We start from the raw sequence: 19915 nt of genomic DNA, 5'->3' as shown, positions 1-19915 counted from the left end.
TAATTCCCAGCCAATTGAGGTAATAATTTGTTTTTATAAACCCTCTTTAAAAGCAGACTCTGATAGAAAGCAGAAAAATTGTTTCTTTGTAGTTAAGTATAGAAATCAGTGCTCTTAATTATGATCCTGGATTGTCAAGAACATTATTGACTTTCTGCTATACAGAGATAAATTATATTATTAAAATTCATGTTATTTGAAAAAGTTACTTGAATGGGGAAAGGGGGTTCATAATCAGAGTTTCACAGTCACAATTACTTTTTCTGGAAGGATCCATCTTGAACTTAAAGCTGCATAGTATTGCCCCAAATCCAGTTCCATTGAAAATGACCTCACAGTGCCAAATTACAAAGTTCATGGGAGTCAGCCCTGGCCGGTAACTCAGTTGATTAGAGCATTGTCCTGATATGCCAAGGTTGCAGGGTAGACCTCCAGTCAGAGCACATACAAGAAGCAACCAATGAATGCAATAAATAAGTGGAACAACAAAGCTCTTGGGAGTCAACTTAAAACAGATAGTATTAGAACTCTAACAACTGAAGATAGCAGAATTATTGGTTACAGATTGTAAAGTATGAGTAAAGTAATTAAAGCCATAAAAGAAAGTATTACAAATATGAAAAAAAGAAAAAATACTACTCGAAAAGACTGGCAAATTTGAAAAAAATCTAGAAATAAATAACTCATTGGAGGTGAGCATAATAGATTAGGCACAGCAGAACAGAGAATTGCTCAATTGGACCAGAATGTATTGTAAAATTATACTTAGATGGAAAATATAATAAACAAAGAGATACGGAAAATACCTCTAAATTGGCCTTGAAAGAATAGACAGAATTTGAATAGATTATAAATGGCTTAGAATTTTTTCAAAATGCTGAAATATATGAGGATTTGAATTCAGGAAGTGTAGCCCAAACTGGGGAAGTAAAAATAAATCCACAGCTATAAATATCATTATAAAACTACAGAATGAAAACCACATGCACACATACACACAGAAAAAGACTTCAATGAAAAGTGCCTAAATGTTACTAGTGATTTCTTTGTTAACAATTTGCAGTATTTTAATTTTTCTCTTTTTTAAAAAAGCTATTGATTTCAGAGAGAGGAAGGGAGAGGGAGAATCATTGATTGGCTGCCTCCTGCACGTCCCCAGGGGGGATCTAGCCCTACAACCTGGACATGTGCTCTGATTGGGAATTGAAGGTGACCTCCTGGTTCATAGGTTGACACTCAACCACTGAGCCACACAAGTCAGGCTAATTTTTCTCTTAACACTTTGATGTGTTTTTCTTTTGGCAAGGGGCACATCTTACCTTTGAAGTCATAGAAACAGGTGCATATTTAAAGAAAATAAATAGCTATCAAAATCTAGGCTATATGTTATAGGATATAACACTCATGAAATTTTTTATTCCACCTTGTGGAATGGCATTATTTATTATTTTTAGCCCTTCATTCTTAAAACATACTATAGGAAACAAACCAGTGCTAAGCATTTCTGATTAATCTAGAGATATTTTTCTTTAACTTTTTTTTTGTTTGTTTTTGACTAAAGGATTGGTTACAAGATAGACCATCAGACAGAGAAATGTAAGTAAGCCTTTTCTTATTAGCCTGTCAAGTATCATAGTCTTTTTTTTTCTCTCTTTGCATCATCCCTGTAACACTCCTTTATCAACAGGTAATAATTATTTTAGCATCTCCTGTCTTAACATAGAAGAGATTGGGGAACCTCGTGTATTATGAGTTAATGTATTAATTTAAATTTATAATTGTATCTAGTTATACTATAATTATAGTCAGATTATAATTACAACTACTAAAATCATCCTTATAAATATACAATTATGATTTTATTATTTAGTTTTGTTTTCAACTTTATCTTGAATAAATTTGTTCAGAGACCTAGTTTTACACTTTAGTTTTGCATTTGCATAATTACTTTGCCCTTCATTCTAAGCAACAAACCTTACACCGGTTTTGGAAAGCACTTTGGTAATTAGAGCAGTAATACACAGAGCCTCCCTGCACGGGGCCCACTAGAAAGCTGGAAGCAAACAGCAATCTGACTGTAATCATCCCCAGAAAGTAAAAATTTTTAGTATAGATTAAAGATAAAGAATAAAAGAGAATCTCTGTGTTTCCAGCTTGGGAATTAGTATGTTAGGATTCCAAAGAACTTTTAAAAAAAGCTTTTGACATCCATTTGATACTAGAAGTATGGTAGGGTTACACTCTGATATGGACTACTTGAGAAGGGAAGCCAATTTGATGGGGATTATTCCACAGTGTTTTCCCCATTTCCTTTTGTGCATCAGAAATAGATGTAAATATATTCAGAAGGAAATAAACCAGATGCCTCATGAATATGCACTTGTTGAAATTCTTTGGATACCTTGGCCCTGAGTGGCATTTGGAAAACCTGTCTATATCAGACCTCCTCAGAGAATACTATCTTTTATAGCCAAAACCATAGAAAGTAAAATACAGAATAGGTAAAGTTGATTTATTTTTTATTTTTAATCCTCACCTGAAGGTATGCTTATTGACTTTACAAAGGCGGGGGGGGGGGGGGGGAGAGAAACATAGATGTGAAAAAGAACATTGATAGTTTGCCTTCCATATGTGCCCTGACTAGGAGTTGAACCAAAGCCGTTTAATAAATGGGACGAAGCTCCAACCAACTGAGCCATACTGGCTAGGACAGAATTGCTTTAATTTAGCTAACAAGAGAACATTGTCTTAAAGATGTTGACCCTTAGAAGTACCCAGAAAGGTGGAGCTGGTCAGCATTCTTTGGATGCTGAGAAGAGTGTGGCTTATCGGCAGCAGACAAAGAATGTTTATGTTATTAAATCAACAGGAAACATCAGGATCAGATAGAATGTAACAACTAGAAAGAGACTGCAAAGGTCCTCTATTCCGGAGGTCCTTTCTAGTCTAGTTCTTTCAGTCCTTAGCAAGGCACAGAGCTGTATAATGGGACAGCTAAACCTCTAACCCATTTTTCTTTTTCCATTTCACTCTCATTTACACCTGTTTCTCTAATTTGCACTGAAATCATGGAATTAATAGAACCTTCACACTTAGTACCTCCATACATTGATATGAATAATACATTCAGTATTGAAAAAGTTTTGTTCAACATTGAGTTTTGCAAAATGACACCTATTTACTTTCCTCTCAGTTCTTTGCCCGTCAATTCTATTGAACTATTTTTAAAATCCTACAGTCATTTTAAGGCATTGTTATATTGAGTCTCCACAAATAGAGATGTCATGGAATATTGCATCATTAGTATTGAACTATCAGTTTGACATCAGATTACTAATAACATTTATATAGGCATAAATTGGAGGTCCATGTTGATAAAGTATATACATATGGATAGCTACATATTCATGTATGCATTTAGCATTGGCTTAAGGGAAAGGGCAAATATTTAAACAAAAGTGAATCTGGCTCAGCCAGTGTGGCTCAGTGGTTGAGCATCAACCCAAAAACTAAGAGGTCATAGGTTCGATTCCTAGTTGGAACACATGCCCAGGTTTTGGGCTTGATCCTCAGTAGGGAGCATGCAGGAGGAAGCCCGATAGATGATGTTTCTCTCTTATCAATGTTTCTGTCTCTCTATCCCTCTCCCTTCCTCTCTCTAAAAAATCAATAAAACATTTTAAAATTTAAAAAAAGTGAATCTCAGCCTCAGAATTCCTTAGTAACGTATTAAATCATAATTTCATGAAGTAAAAAATTATGGGTAGCTAAAACTAAAGTTTTGACATAACTTACAATATATTTTTTGGTATTTCTTTAGACCATCTGAAGAAGGAACATTAAATGGTGAGTTCATGTGGTAGATTAATTATGAAAAAAGTGAGGATCATATATGATTTATTATAGCAAGTACCACATTATCCTAAAATTTTAGATTTTGTGTTTTAAAAAGCCAATGCAATACAAAGTTCTTCCCGCAGCTAGTTTTTCTTCAATATAGATGTTTCACAAACACATGAAGTCACCATGTGAATGATGACCTCTCTACTGCTACCCACCCCCTGCTTCCCTGCAGCTTAGCCTGCTCTTTTCCTTTTATTCCGTGTTAGTGAATGATGCTGTTTCAGTTAGGTAGTTAAAACCTGAGTGGGAGTTATTCTTGATCCCTTGACCTTGCACTCTCAAAGTCCTGTTGCAGTTACCTCCTAAATATGTCTAGAATTTATCTTCCACTATACATCCTCCTTTCGGTTTAGAACTGCATCACTTCTACCAGTAAACCTTTCATTGAAGTGTATAATATGTATACAGAAGAGTGCAGATAAGCCTCCATGTCAGTGAATTCTCACTAAGTGAGCACATCCATGTAATCAGCCCCCAGATCCCGAAACAGAATATTGCCAACATTCCAGCTTCCTGTGTCCTCTTGTTAGAACCTCTGTCCCCAATAACACAATAGATGGGTTTGTATGAGTGTGAGTGTGTGAGTGTGTGTGTGTGTGTGTGTGTGTGTGTGTGTGTAGTATATAAATTGAATCATACAATATGTATTCTTGTGTCTAGCTTCCTCCTAACATATGTTTTATGAAATTCATCAGTATTGCTGTGTGTAGTGGTATTTATGCATTCTCACTACTATACACAATTTCCTTGTGTGAAAATACTGAATTTACTTATCCATACTATTATTTGATGGGCATTTCAGTAGCTTCCAGTATGTGGCTGTTATGAATAGTGTTGTTAGGAGCATTCTTGTTTATATTGTTTGAGAAATATACCTGGTATAGAATTGCTGGTAGTAGGGTATGAGTATGTTCACATTTAGCAGTTACTGTCAAATAGGTTTCCAAAGTGGTTGTGCCAGTTTGTCCTCCCTTCTAGTCTATCTTCTATTCTGTCACCAAAATGATTCTTCTGAAAGATCTGGTCTTGTCATTCCTCTGCTTTACATTTTCCTCACTGTCATTGTACAAAGCCCAGTGTCCTTTCTTAGTACAGTATATTTGGCTCTTAACAATTTTTTCCTTGCTTTTATAGCTTTACCTCCCATAGCTATGCCTATCATCTTGCTCATTAATTTGCAATCTTGGTTACATATCCGAATACTATATGTAACCAGTACTATATATAGGGAATCATTTGTATGATGATACATACCTACAGAATTAGAATAATTTGGAGTGAGCTCTGGGTAGGTTATGTTGAAAAAACCTTATAGATCATTCTTATATCAGCCCTGAAATTCTTAAACTAGGAGGTGTTTGGTACCCCCTCCTCTGTAGTCCTATTTTGTGTGTGTGTGTAGTTATGTATATACTAGAGGCCCGGTGCACTAATTCGTGCATGGGTGGAGTCGGACTGATCCACCCTGATGGGGGCCCATTGGGCCAGGCCTGGGTGGGGGGGGTAGGCGTAGATGGTTGGCCAGCTGGCCCCGCCCCTGATCGGGGTGTTAGGAGCCTTGGGACCCAGATCAGACGTGTCACAGTGCACGTCATAGCCACCGGTTGTCCTGGTTGTTCTGCCATTCCGGTCGCTGGGCTTTTACATATCCTATATAATAAAAAGCTAATATGCAAATAGACCGAACAGCAGAACAACCTTACAACCGGTCGCTATGATGTGCACTGACCACCAGGAGGTGCACGTGGAACATGGTGGGTGTCTGTAGCAGGCGGCACAGCGCAGAGCATGGCAGGTGTTGGCAGTAGTGGGATGGTGGAGCAGGTGAGCAGGGGTGCCAGACCAAGGCGGGGTGCCAGTCGCTATCATTGGGGTGAGCCTCTGGTGGTTACTGAAAATTCTTGCTCCCACGCGCCGCAGTCCCGCCTGGTGCTTGCACTTGCAGCCGGTGCCGGAACCACTGCTCGCACCCACTGCCGGTGCCTGGCGCTGGTCCCAATCGCTCTGCATCGTTAATGGATATGAGCAGCTGCTGCTGGCCCTGATTGCCCCTGAGGGCTTCTCCACCCCTCCTGCCCCCAAGGGGCGATCAGGGAAGCAGCCACTGCTGGCACCTGCTGCCAGCACTGGTCCTTCCTGCACCTGCTGCTGGTGCCGGCCACAATCACTCTGCACCATCAACAGCTGCAAGCGGGGCTGCTGACAGACAGGGGACTGGGAGGCCGCAGTGGGAGGGGCCGGGTGAGGGCGTGGAGAATGGGCCGAGACCCTCCCTGTGCCCACTGCAGCCTCACGGCCCACAGTTCCTTTCAAGGTACATGAATTTGTGCACTGGGCCCCTAGTATAGATACTATATGCTTATCACACAGCATTAAAACTTTTGACTAACCTCCTTCTGCAAGACAATAGGATATTTTTTCATTTATATTCTAGAAGCTTAACACACAGCATATTCCACTTATTTTCCATCTTTCTCACCACAATTAAAAAGTAAAGTCCTCAACTAAATTTAGAGATGGAGGGGCTTTTTTCATATGTTTCACAATACAGAAATTCATCTTTTCATGGTCATCACACTAAAATAGTTACATGGCCACAGGCCACAGCCCCCAAAGGTCCAAAACTAAAAGATACTTCTCTTTTTGAGCATGGGGTATAGAAGCATGCACTTAGGACAGCAGAGTGTAAAGCATGTGCTTTTTCTCTTCCCGGTGTCTGAGTGCACACTTACCACTAACCTTGACATAGTGCAATGGGGTAATGTGGCACATGATGGACATGTTTCGTTGTTTTTATGTTTTTGTGAAGAGAGAGTTTACATAAAGGAAACTTAGGATGATTGTATGAGAATATCCGTCTGAGCAAAAATTTATGCTGCATTAGTACCTTTAAAAGGGTCTCATTTGTTTGATATTGTAGGTCTTGCTTCTCCATTTAAGGCAGTTATGGATACAAATTACTATTACTCAGGTCAGTAACATTAAAAACAACATTTAATCATGTTTTTAGCTTTTAGGGATTTCATTTTTTCTCTCTCTCATTTTTATACAGCTGTGGAAAGAAATAACTTGATGCGATTATCCCAGAGCATTCCATTTACACCTGTGCCTCCAAGAGGTAAATCCAAAAAGTAAAGAAATAAAGAGGGAAAATTAGTCCTCTGTTAATATATGATTTTTAGTTACAACATAGAACATGGGTGTTAATAGACGAATCACATTAAGAAGTGTTGATTTCATATAAATTTAATTAGCATGACTACCACAAGAGTCAGGTATGTTTATAGAAAAAGAAAGTATCAAAAGTATTGAATTTCTGTTTTTTGTATATCCAGAAGCAGTGGTGAACTCTAATTCAGATAAATTCTTAATTCATTGTCTAGTAATGAAAGCATAGATAAATTGACATCACGGGGTTTGTGGAACAGAGACTTCTAACCTCTTGTCTAACAGTTTAATTTAGAAGTGTATACTAGTCTGGTCGCTTTCTAAAAGTTTGTTGCCCTTTATAAAACTACAACTTAGCTCATTCTTTTATTCCTTACTTTATCTTAACCAGATACCTTTCAGTTTTTATTCTACATTGTCATTTTTAAAGTGTCATAATTTGACCTGAAAATGTATTCATTCATGTTGCAGGTGAGCCCGTCACAGTGTATCGCTTGGAAGAGAGTTCGCCCAGCATATTGAATAACAGCATGTCTTCTTGGTCACAGTTAGGCCTCTGTGCCAAAATAGAGTTTTTAAGTAAAGAAGAGATGGGAGGAGGTTTACGGAGAGCTGTCAAAGTACAGTGTACCTGGTCAGAGCATGATATCCTCAAATCAGGGCATCTTTATATTATCAAATCTTTTCTTCCTGAGGTGGTTAACACATGGTCAAGTATTTACAAAGAGGATACGGTTCTACATCTCTGTCTCAGAGTAAGTGCTGTTGAATGCATAATGGTGGAGCATTATGTTTTCACTTCTGAAGTATAATAAACCAAATAAAATCTTAGTGGTAATGTTGAACAAGGGCTTGTTTTTTCTGTTCTGTAGGAAATTCAGCAACAGAGAGCAGCACAAAAGCTCACTTTTGCCTTCAACCAAATGAAGCCCAAATCCATACCATACTCTCCGAGGTAAGTCTTTAAATTTTTCTGGGATATATAAATGTTATGTGGATAGCATTCTCTTTTCACCTTATTATTGATGTTGAATCTGTAATTATTTGTTTATTTTAAAGATCAATTAGAACTTTTTTAACAAAACTGCTAGTAATATCTGTAACTATTTTTCATAAGGTTCCTTGAAGTTTTCCTGCTGTATTGCCATTCAGCAGGACAGTGGTTTGCTGTGGAAGAATGTATGACTGGAGAATTTAGAAAATACAATAATAATAACGGTGATGAGATTATTCCAACTAATACACTGGAAGAGATCATGTTAGCCTTTAGCCACTGGACTTACGAATATACAAGAGGGGAATTGCTGGTACTTGATTTACAAGGTAAATCGATTGAAATATTACTGAAGTGAAATTGTGCAGTAGGTTCTCAACTATTCCTGTGTTATGAATAATGTACAGAAATCTACTAATTTATAGGTAGATAAAATCTTAGGTCAGTAGAATCTGTTTTAAAAGCAAGTCAATAACAGCCATAGCATATAGCCATCAGAGGCCTGAATCGTGGTATATGCCTATCTTAATTGTTATTTAGGTAATACAGATATTTTGATAAGCAAAAATACCCTATTCTGCTCTTACATGTGTAGCCTTATTCTTTTAAAAGTATGGAGACTGTTTCTTTAAAACACTAACAGTATCTCTATTGTTTCTGATGTTATGTTTTATCTCTTACTGTGAACTAAACTACCTAAATTTTAGTGGCTTAAAACAATCATTTTATTTGCTTGTAGTTCTTTGGTTGGGGAATTTGGATGGGGCATAGTGGGGATTGCTTATCTCTGCTGTTCCCTTGGAGGGTTTGAATGACTGGATACTAGCTTGCCCAGCCTGACTGGAGTCAAATGTCTGAGGTCTCTGTTCAGTGAAAGCTGAATATGTCAGTCCTCCAGCAAGTGATAGCTCATTTTGCTTTCTCATAGCATCAGAGTTTCAGGTAGCTAGGCTTCTTTCATGGTAGCAGCTTTCTTCCAGAGAGAAAGCAGAAACTCTTAGATCCAGCCCAGATTCAAATGGCAGGGAATATATTCCAGCACTTGACCAGTGGAGCAGCATGTTAAAAAACAAACAAACAAAACGTGGCTTGGAGAGGGCAGGTTTGCTCAATGTAATGTCAAGTGCAGCTTCATGGCAGGGTCAAAGGAAAGTAAAACTGAACAAGTTTCCAGCTCTGCCTGAATGATAGTTTTACATTATAGCTATGTTTTATATATATTGATTTCAGAGAGGAAGGGAAAGGGAAAGAGAGGTAGAAACATCAATGATGAGAGAGAATCATTGATCGACTGCCTCCTACATGCCCCCTACTGGGGATCCCACCCCCATCCCAGGCATGTGCCCTGACTGAGAATCCAACTGTTATCTCCTGGTTGACCAATGCTCAACCACTGTGCCACCCCGGCTGCGTCACAATCTTATTCTTTATGTTATCTGAATCTTTTTTAGGAAGATATAGTCATACAGGGTGGGGCAAAAGTAGGTTTACAGTTTTTTTAAATGGCCTATAGATTATGCCTCTATGATCCTAGTTTTTCTTTGCTAAATGAAGTGCAACAATGGCAGATCGTGTAGACCTTTTGTATAAGCAGATATTTGTTTGCAACCTTGGCCCTGTTGCATCAGAAGCTGGTGTCATCAGGAGCACCCCTACCGGCTCTGACACTTAACTCTGAGTCACAATTGCAGGAGTTGTGTTCTGGGTGCAATGTTGAAGTCATAAGACAAGCTATGAAATATCAAGAGAGAAAAACACTCTTTTGAATAATTTAACATTATGTAAATGATGCTGCTATAAAATCTCTCATGACTATTTTTATTATCCAAATGTCAACACTGATATAAATTAACTTTTTTACATATATATATAAAGGCGTGGGTGAAAATTTGACTGACCCATCTGTGATAAAAGCAGAAGAAAAGAGGTAATAAATTTTAATAAGTTTATTAAGACAATTTCATATTTTCAAGTTCTACATTTCTACTTGTATAAACTAACCTTTTTTTATTTAAACTACCAATGCCATAGATCCGGTGATATGGTTTTTGGCCCAGCAAATCTAGGAGAAGATGCAATAAAAAACTTTAGAGCCAAACATCACTGTAATTCTTGCTGTAGAAAGCTTAAACTTCCAGGTAAACATTTTCTTAATCAGTGTAATGTATAAATTGTTAGTAAAATTTGTTATTGCAGTACTTTATAAGGCCAGAGGCACAAATATATGTTGTTGACTATACATTAATCGATGGTTTCTTTCTTTATAAAAACACAAAGTTTATTCATTTAATATATACTTATTATGTGTGTGCTAGATGCCAGGAATTGTGCTAGATGTTGATAATACAATAGGGAACTAGACAAGCATGGTCCCTGCCCTCATTGGAGTTTAGTCAGATCTTGAAAACTGACAAGATTAACAGAGTTACAGGCAGAAAAAAATGCAACAGGTAAGCAGATTACCTAATACAAACCTAGAGGTCAGGGAATGCTACCAAGGGAACTGACAGTTTTGTCTAAAACTGAAGAAGGAATAGACTTTCATGTTAGCCTGTCAAAGAGTTGGGAAAAGAGTATTTCATGTAGCAGGAATAGGAGCTAAATCTTTGTATTTGAAGAATTACAAGCTATTATTGAATTGTAAGTTATAGTATAAACGAGTGGTTCTAACCTTTTGGTGTGCATCAGAATTTCTTGTGGAATTTTTAAAAAATTACGGATTCCTGGGATTCACCCTTATGCTGCATTTTTAAAAGTCCCTCTCATTGCCCTGACCGGTTTGGTTCAGTGGATAGAGCGTTGGCTTGCGGACTCAAGGGTCCCGGGTTCGATTCCGGTCAAGGGCATGTACCTGGGTTGCGGGCACATCCCCAGTAGGGAGCGTGCAAGAGGCAGCTGATCGATCTTTCTCTCTCATTGATGCTTCTAACTCTATCCCTCTCCCTTCCTCTCTGTGAAAAATCAATAAAATATGTTTAAAAAAAAAAAAAAAGTCCCTCTCATTATAAGTAATAATGTAGTTGTTGAGAGCTTGGACTTAGGAGCCAGACTGCATGGTTCAAGAAAATACCTATATTATAATATCTTTTTTGTTGATTTCAGAGAGGAAGGGAGAGGGAGAGAGAAACAGAAACATTAATGATGAGAGGAATCATTGATCAGCTGCCTCCTGCACACCCCCTATTTGGGATCGAGCACACAACCTGGGCATGTGCCCTTGACCGGAATCAAACCTGGGACTTTTTAGTACACAGGTCGACGCTCTATCCACTGAGCCAAACCAGCTAGGGCAGAAAATACCTATTTGTAGAGGCTTTTTTTTTTTTTTTTTTTTGGTATACTGACCTTGTATCTTGCAATCGTGTAACCTTGCTAAACTCGCATAGTTCTAAATTTTTAGGAGGTTTTTGTTTGCTTGTAGAATTTCCTGTCTAGACACTGAATAGTTTTTTTTTGGGGGGGTGGGGGGTTGTATTTTTTAAAAATACATGTTTTTATTTTATTTATCTATCTATCTATCTGTCTATCTGTCTGTCTATCTATCTCTATCTATCTATCTATCTATCTATCTATCTATCTATCTATCTATCTATCTATTTTTTAAAAGAGAGGGGAAGGGAGAGGGATGGAGAGATAGAAACAAGGATGGATTGGCTGCCTTTGGTACGCCCCCTACTGGGGATTGAGTCCCCAACTAGGGCATGTGCCCTGGCCCAGAATTGACCAGTGAACTCTGGTTCATGGGTTGATACTCAACTGCCGAGTCAGACCAGCTGGGCAGTAGATACAGTTTTATTACCTCCTTTCCAACCATTATGCCTTTTACTTTATTTAAATAGGAATAATGTGAGTAGACACCTTGCTTTTTTTCATAATCTAAGGGGAAAGCATTCATCCTTTTACCATTAAGATGATGTTACCTGTAAGGATTTTGTAGATGCGCTTTATTGGGTTAAGGACATATTCTACTACTACAGACAGTCCTTGGGTTACATCAGACTCGATGTAGGTCGTTTCGTGGTTATATCGCCATCTCCCATTTATTTAAAAAAAATAAAGTTCTGTCATTTTGACGTATGTACATCTGTGCTTTATGTTTTTTATTATTTATTTACCGCAGTAAAGGTCAGGAATTATCTTTCTTACAAATTTTTTTTTTTTATTGTTTCACTTCATTACTGCTGTGTATGTGCTCCATGTGAGTGATGTAGGTGGGTTCCGTCTTACGGTGAAAATCGCGTTACGTCACGCCGTAGGAATGGATCTCCGACATAACCCAAGGACCTACTGTACTTGTTTCTTGAAAATGCTTATCCTGAATGGATATTGAATTTTGTCAGATGTTTTTTCTGCATCTATTTATGTGACCATTTGGTTTTTCTTCTTTAATTGGTTACATGGATTGATTTTTGAAATGTTGAACCAGTCTTGCATTATCAGGGCACACTCTACTTGATCATGATAAATTATCTTTTTTATGTATTTCTGGATTCAGTTTGCTAATATTTTCTTGAAAATTTTTATTTCTGTATTCATAAAGAATATTGATCTATGGCCTTTTATTTTTCTCTTATACTTTCTTTGTCTTGTTTTGGTATCAAGATAATACTAACCTTAAAAATAAGTAGGAAGTGTCACACCTCTTCTCTTTTGGGGGACAGATTGTATGGAATTGATATCATCCTTACTTTAAATGTTTGGTAGAATTGTCTAGTGAAATCATCTAAGTCTGAAGTTTTCTTTGTCAGATGGTTTTCAACTAATTTTTTTTTTTTTTTACAAATGTATGACTGTTGGGGCAATCAGTTTCTTTTTGAGTGAATTTTAGTAGTTTGTATCTTTCAAGGAATTGGTTCACTTAATTTAAGTTGGCAGATTTATGGCCATAGAGTTGTTTATATTATCTTATTTTTTTAACTAGAGGCCCAGTGCATGAATTCGTGCACCAGTGGGGTCCCTCGGCCTGGTCTGCAGGATCGGGCTGAAACTGGCTCTCTGACATCCTCCGAGGGGTCCTGGATTGTGAGAGGGCTCAGGCTAGGCCGAGGGACCCCATCAGTGTACGATCGGGGCCTGGGAGGGACCACAGGAGGGCTCCAGGGTGTCTGGTTCATTTAGCTCATCCCAATCAGCCAGACCCTAGCAGCAAGCTAACCTACCGGTCAGAGCGTCTTCCCCCTGATGGTCAGTGCACATCATAGCAACTGGTCAACCAGTCGACTGTCTGCCCCCTGGTGGTCAGTGCATGTCCTAGCTAGCGATTGAGCGGCCTTAGCATATTATTAGCATATTACACTTTGATTGGTTGAACAGACCAGACACTTAGCATATTAGGCTTTTATTATATAGGATGTCTGTCATTATGGTAATGCTTTTGGTTTCTTGGTCAGTCGGCCTAAGGTGTTTCAATTTTATTGATAATTCAAAGCACCAGCTTTTGTTTTCATTGTTTTACTCTATTTAATGTTTTCTTTCATTGATTTATTCTCTTTATTATTTCCATCTTTCTGTTTTCTCTGTGTTTACTTTGTTTTTCTCTAGTTTGTTAAGGTTTATTATTGATTTAGATTGGAATTGGCTTGGATTATTGGTTTGAGATCTCTCTTTTTTTTAAATATATTTTTATTGATTTCAGAGAAGGGAGAGGGAGAGAGAGATGGAAACATCAGTGATGAGAGAGAATCATTGATCAGCTGTCTCCTTCACACCCCCAACTGCGGGTTGAGCCTGAAACCCAGGCATGTGCCCTGACTGGGAATCAAACCAGCGACCTCCTGGTTTGTAGGTTGATGCTCAACCACTGAGCAGCTGGGTGAGACCTTCCTTTCTAACAAAGCAATTAGTGCTACAGATATCCCTCTAAGCATTGTGTTAGCTACATCCCATAAATTTAGTTTCTTTAAAATGTTTTTTATTTCTCCTGAGACGTCTTCTTTGACCTATGGATTACTTAAAAGTGGTATTTTTTTATTTTTTTTTAGTTCTCAAATATTTGTAAATTTCTGGTTATCTTTCTATTGTTGATTTCTTGTTTAATTTCATTATGATGAGAGAACATACTTTAAATGATTTCAATTTTTAAAAAAAACCTTTACCATATATAGCCTGTCTGGTGAACATTGCATATCCACTTGAAGAGAATATTCTGTTGTTGGGGAGTGTATCTATACATGCTAATTAAGGAGCCCTGGTCAGGTAGCTTAGTTGTTGAGAGCGTCATCCCCATATGCCAGAGATATCTGGTCACGACACATATAAGAATCAACCAATGACTGCATAAATAAGTGGAACAACAAACCTCTCTTTCTCTCACACACACATATCAATAAACTTAAAAAAAATTTAATGTTTATTAAGGAAAGTTTTTTGATAGTGTTAGGTTTTAATATTCTTACTGATTTTCTGACCAGTTCTGATTACTTAGAGACCTCATTTCTAAGTATAAATTTGGATTAATCTGTTTTGCCATTCACTTCTATTAGTTTTTCCTTCATATGTTTTGAAGCTTTGTTCTTAGGTGCATACACATTTACAGTTCTTAGTCTTCTTAGTGAATTGATTGTTTTTATCATTATGTAATGTCATGGTAATTCTTTTGTTCTTAAGCTTACTGTGTCTGATATTAACATAATATTCTAACTCTTTTTTTTTTCTTTGTTAATCCTCACCCGAGGATATTTTCCCTATTCACTTTTTAGAAAGAGTTGAAGGGAGGAGGATGGAGGGAAGGAGAGAAGTAGAGAAGTAGAGAGAGAGGTGTGAGAGAGATACATCTATTGGTTGCCTCCCACACACACCCCCAACTGGAGCCTGGGATTAAACCTGCAACCGAGGCATGTGCCCCTGACTGGGAATCGAATGCTCAACCTGTCAGTGCATGGGCCAACGCTCTAACCACTGAACATACTGGCCAGGGCTCTAGCTAACTTGATTAGTGGTTTCATCAGATGTCTTTTCCCCCCATTTTTTACCTATACATATTGATTATATTTAAAGTGAGTTTCTTGTAAATAGCATATAGTTGGGTCCTATGTTTAATTTGTCTTTTGAAATCTGGTAATTTCCATCTTTTCATTGATGTTTTAGAACCTTTATATTTAATGTAATTGTTGATGTGGTTAGTTTTAGACCTGTTTGTGTGGATTTTTTTTTCTGATTGATATCTGGTTTGTGTTTTTGGGGGGAGGGGTATGCCTCTCTGTTTTAGTATTCTATATTTTATCTTTACATTTAATTTTTTACTGATCGCTTTCATTTTCTTTATCTAAGAATGTGTGTATTTTTGCCTTCATTCCTGTAGGATATTTTCACTGGATCTAGAATTTTAGGTTGACATTGCTTTCTTTTTAAGCACTTAAAAAATATTCTGCTGCCTTCTGGCCTCTGTTACATCTGATGAAAACTTCACAGTCATCTGAATTGTTCTTATAGCTCCTTTCAAGATTATTTTTTTGTCTGGTTTTCAGCAGTTTGATTCTGATTCATCTAGTTTTAGCTTCCTATGAGCTTATTCTGCTTTAGGTTTATTTAGCTTCTTGAATTTGCATATTTATGATCCTTATTAAATTGGGGGAGTTTTTAGCTGTTAGTTCTGCAAATATTTGTTGTTCATCAGTCTGTTCATTTTTTTTCAGGCTCCCATAATAAGAATATTAGAACTTTTGATACTGTCCCCCAGAACTTGAGACTCTGATTTGCCCCTGGTTACATGATTAGTTAACAGCATTATCAGGGCTTGAATTATAATTGTTTTTTGTGTACAGTACAGCTACACATATGTTTGCATTCCCTAAGTCCATACTGGCATAGGTTTGATTGCAAAATTTATCAAAAAGTATTCATGCACTAGCAAATACATACTTGGATAATTAAATATAAGCTGTTACTCAAATTAAAAGGAACAGCTCATATTCTAAAGGTCAGTTCTATTTTGTCTATAAATAATAAAAGCCTGAGCGACCATCACAACCAAACGGACAACCAAACAGGCTGCATGGGGCGACTAGGCTGGCAGGGGGTTAGTGAGGGACAACCAAACGACTGAACAGCAGGCTGCGTGGGGCGACCAGGGCGGCAGGGGCATTAGTGAGGGACGACCAAACAACTGAGTAGCAGGCTGCGTGGGGCGACCAGGCCCACGGGGGGGGGGGGGGGGATGGGGGCAACCAGGCTGGTGGGGGAGCAACTGGGGGTGACCAGGCCAGCGGGGGGGGGGGGGGGCAGTAAGGGGCGACCAGGCCGGCAGAGGGGCAGTTAGGGGTGACTAGGCTGGCGGGGCAGGGATAGCTGGGGGCAACTAGGCCGGCAGGGGAGGCAGTTGGGGGTGATCTGGCCAGCAGGGGGGCAGTTAGGGGCAATCAGGCAGGCAGGCAGGTGAGCAGTTAGGAACCAGTGGTCCTGGATTGTGAGAGGGATGTTTGACTGCGGTTTAGGCCCGATCCTAAAGGCAGTTGGATCCCCCAAGGGGTCCTGGATTGGAGAAGGTGCAGGCTGGGCTGAGGGTACCACCCCCACCCGCCGTGCATAAATTTTGTGCACTGGGCCTCCAGTATGGAGATAAAAGTATAAAGGTATATGCATGACTGTGATTAGTTTAAATTATAAATTTGATTATTACTACATTCAGTTTTCCACTTCTTCAACTATTGTATTATCCTATATAATAAAAGGGTAATATGCAGTTCGACCGAGCTGCAGAACAGCAGAACGGCCGGCAGAACGGCCGGCAGAACGACGGGTCACTATGACATGCACTGACCACCAGGGGGCAGACACAACACAGAAGCTGTCCCCTGGTGATCAGTGTGCTCCCACAAGGGGAGCACTGCTCAGCCACAAACTGGGCTGACGACCGGCAAGCACAATGGCCTGCCTCTGAGGCAGCGCTAAGGATGTCCAACTGTGGCTTAGGCCCACTCCCCACAGGGTGCAGGCCTAAGCTATCAGTCATCCCTCAAGGGCTCCAGACTGTGAGCTGATGGACCCCCCCATCCCCCCACCCCAAAGCACAAGAGTTGTGCACTGGGCCTCTAGTATGTCTATAACTCCTTCAGTGATCTCATTCTATCCCATAGCTATAAATGCAGTCTACATACTGATAGACACATTTAACTGAAGCCTTAACTTCTCTCTTGAGTTCCTATTTCTATATTGTTTCCTACATTTCTACTTGGATACCCTAAAGCATCTTTATAAGTAACATGTTCATTCTAGAACTTTCAACTTTTATTTCCCACCCTTGCTCACAAAACTCTGCTTCTCCATTTAATTAATGGTTACCCAGTTGCTCAGAACCTAAAAGCTAGCCAATTTCTTTTTTCTCTCAGCTTTCTTAGACAATCTGACATAGTCTGTCTACTGTAATTCTGAACTCTCCATTGAAATTAATTGACTTTTCTTCATCTTCAGTTGCCACCATTTGTTTCCTGGATTCTTGCCAGTTGCCTCTAACAAGACTTCACGGGACAGAATAGTCATTTAAAACAAATCTGATTATGTTTCTCCCTTAACACTGCCTAATTTCTTAATATCTTCCAGTGGATCTTCATTGTAACCTGTACTTCCTACCATAGCTTGCATCCTATAAGTCTGGGGTCAGGAAACTTTTCTGTAAAAGGCAAGGTACTAAATATTTTAGGCTTTGTGAGCCATATGGCTCAGGTCACAGCTACCTAGCTCTACCATTGTAGTGCAGAAATAGCCATAGACACTCGAAACAAATTATCCTGGCTTCATTATTTGGTAAATAAAACTATTTGCCAAAAATAGCCAGCCACATTTGGTCCACAGACTATCTATAATAATAAAAGTGTAATATGCTAATTAGACCAGACAGCCAAATGACCTTCTGGACGAAGCTGGGGCTTCGAGGGCCGAGGCAAGCCGCTGTGGCTGCGAGGGCTGAGCCCCTTGCAAGAATTTCGTGCATCCGGCCTCTAGTGGTTTTATAACCCTTGTCCATTAACTGCTGCTTGACCTCATTTTGCACTGGTTTTCCCCTCATTCGCTACATGCAAGCCATGCTGTTTTCTTGCCATTCTTTGAACACACCAAGTTCCTTTCCTTACCGTCTGCAGTTAGCCTCCCTCTGCCTAGAACACTCCTCCTGAAGCTCTGATCGTCACTCCTCAGTACTTAGGCCTTTACTCAGATGTTGCCTCCTATGGCTTTTCTGTTCCACCCTAAGGAATCGCCTTATGCCATCTCTAATCTGGCCCTCATCACACTGTTTTCTTCAAGCACTTGTTACTACTTACAATTCTGTCATTTTTCTTTTTTCGTTTTTTCCCCCACTAAAAAATAAACTCCATGGGAACAGGGACCTGCTCTGCTTTGTTCATTGTTATGTTTCCATACTCAGACGAGTTATTGACTCATGGTCACAGCATAGTAATTATTTGATGAATGAATGATTTCATTTTTATGTTTATATGTTTTGTAACTTTTGAATTTATAACAACCTGGTAGAAAATAAATCTGGCATATTTAGGTGAAAGTTGATATAGAAATGTTCTTAATTTTCCATTTCTTAGAAATACTGACTTTTTTCTCCTTTTTTTGTTGGGGTGGTGAATATAGACCTGAAGAGGAATGACTATACACCTGATAAAATTATATTTCCTCAGGATGAGCCTTCAGATTCGACTCTTCAGCCTGGAAATTCCACCAAAGAATCAGAATCAACTCATTCTATTCGTCTGATGTTATAACTGAATCATTGGTTTTGCCTACACCTCACAACAATGTTACTGTGTCACTTTTCATTCAGGATGAAGTAGTTTGGTAATACAGAAAAGTGTGTGCAAATTGAATATACTAGTTCTGGAACAGTTAAAAGGTCAAATCTTTTTTGTTTTTGTTTTCTGTTTTTTCAGCAATTAAACTAGTCTGTCAGGAACTCCCTATAGGATACAGCTAGCTAGCAGCTGTTAAAATTTAAAGGTAAAAGAAAATTAGTATTTGTAACTTCTTAAAAGTCTCTTTTTAGCAGAGGACTTTATTTGACTTTGTTCTGGTGAAGGTGATCTCTCTCTCACGTGGTGCAATACCTTAACCAAAGTTAGGTGTCAGTGCAGATGTCACTTGCTGCTGCTTTACTGCCATTCAGCTAGTGCAATAAAGCAATCCCCCAGCCTTTGGGTTAAATGGCACTCGGATATCTTCCTCAGTGTGTTTTAGGGTGCTCAGTGATGGAGCACTAGTTCGCAGCTAGATGCTTTTTGGCCATGGGAAAGGTGATGCCTTTGTTATAATTCTAGATCCACAAGGATGTATAAGAAGCCTGAGTTAAAAAATAAAAAGAAAAGAAAACCCAAGCATTTTCTAAGAGAGACTTTATGAATCAGGGTTAGGTTCCATAATTAAAGATAGAGCCAATTTTTTGTAAAATAGAGCCGGAATTGTGCAGAAGTATAAGTGGGGTTTTTTAAGCATTGTTTTATGAAGTTATTGTAAGTAGAAGAAAGCCACGTAGACTTGTATAACCTAAATATATCAAAGGAGAAACTTAACTCATTGTTCAAGAGAAGTTACCTTGTGGGAAAAGTTAGAGTACTTTTTTCCTATTTTTAGTTCTAGTGGCAACCTGGAAGTTACTTATTTCTCCAAAGATTATGTTGACCAGTATATCAAATCAGAATGTAAACATGAACTCTTACATATGTTTAAAATTGTGTAGAAATATCCAAACATGAATTTTTTGTGGTACTTATTTAAGAAATTGAGTTAGATTATCATGTCGGGAGATTGCAATGCAACTTTATGCTAATAAAATATAATTTAACTGCCCACATATTGTTGAATACTCAACAATAAGAAAAGCTTTTCATCTGACTAAAGTTTTATGCTTTG

The 19915-nt window shown here is 38.5% G+C and overlaps 1 protein-coding gene across 10 annotated transcripts in view; it reads left to right on the top strand.

The window, feature by feature from the left end:
• Positions 1-19698, top strand: part of TRPM7 (transient receptor potential cation channel subfamily M member 7) — a 121568-nt gene extending 101870 nt beyond the window's left edge. For 6 of the 10 annotated variants that reach the window (XM_036301331.1, XM_036301308.1, XM_036301323.1 and 3 more), the window contains 10 exons: positions 1562-1596; positions 3821-3846; positions 6824-6874; positions 6956-7021; positions 7543-7826; positions 7944-8026; positions 8189-8394; positions 9941-9992; positions 10097-10203; positions 18644-19698. In XM_036301331.1, the coding sequence (XP_036157224.1) occupies positions 1562-1596; positions 3821-3846; positions 6824-6874; positions 6956-7021; positions 7543-7826; positions 7944-8026; positions 8189-8394; positions 9941-9992; positions 10097-10203; positions 18644-18774 (1041 nt within the window). In that variant the 3' untranslated portion in view covers positions 18775-19698. The remainder of the gene's footprint in view (positions 1-1561; positions 1597-3820; positions 3847-6823; positions 6875-6955; positions 7022-7542; positions 7827-7943; positions 8027-8188; positions 8395-9940; positions 9993-10096; positions 10204-18643) is intronic. The other 4 variants (XM_036301288.1, XM_036301269.1, XM_036301280.1 and 1 more) reach the window with 4 other exon arrangements.
• The last annotated feature ends 217 nt before the right edge of the window (positions 19699-19915 follow it).

The sequence above is a fragment of the Myotis myotis genome, unplaced genomic scaffold (genome assembly GCF_014108235.1).
Source record: "Myotis myotis isolate mMyoMyo1 unplaced genomic scaffold, mMyoMyo1.p scaffold_m19_p_1, whole genome shotgun sequence".
NCBI lineage: Eukaryota > Metazoa > Chordata > Mammalia > Chiroptera > Vespertilionidae > Myotis > Myotis myotis.
The sequence above is the reverse complement of the archived record's forward strand: the minus strand, read 5'-3'. Positions and strand labels throughout refer to the sequence as shown.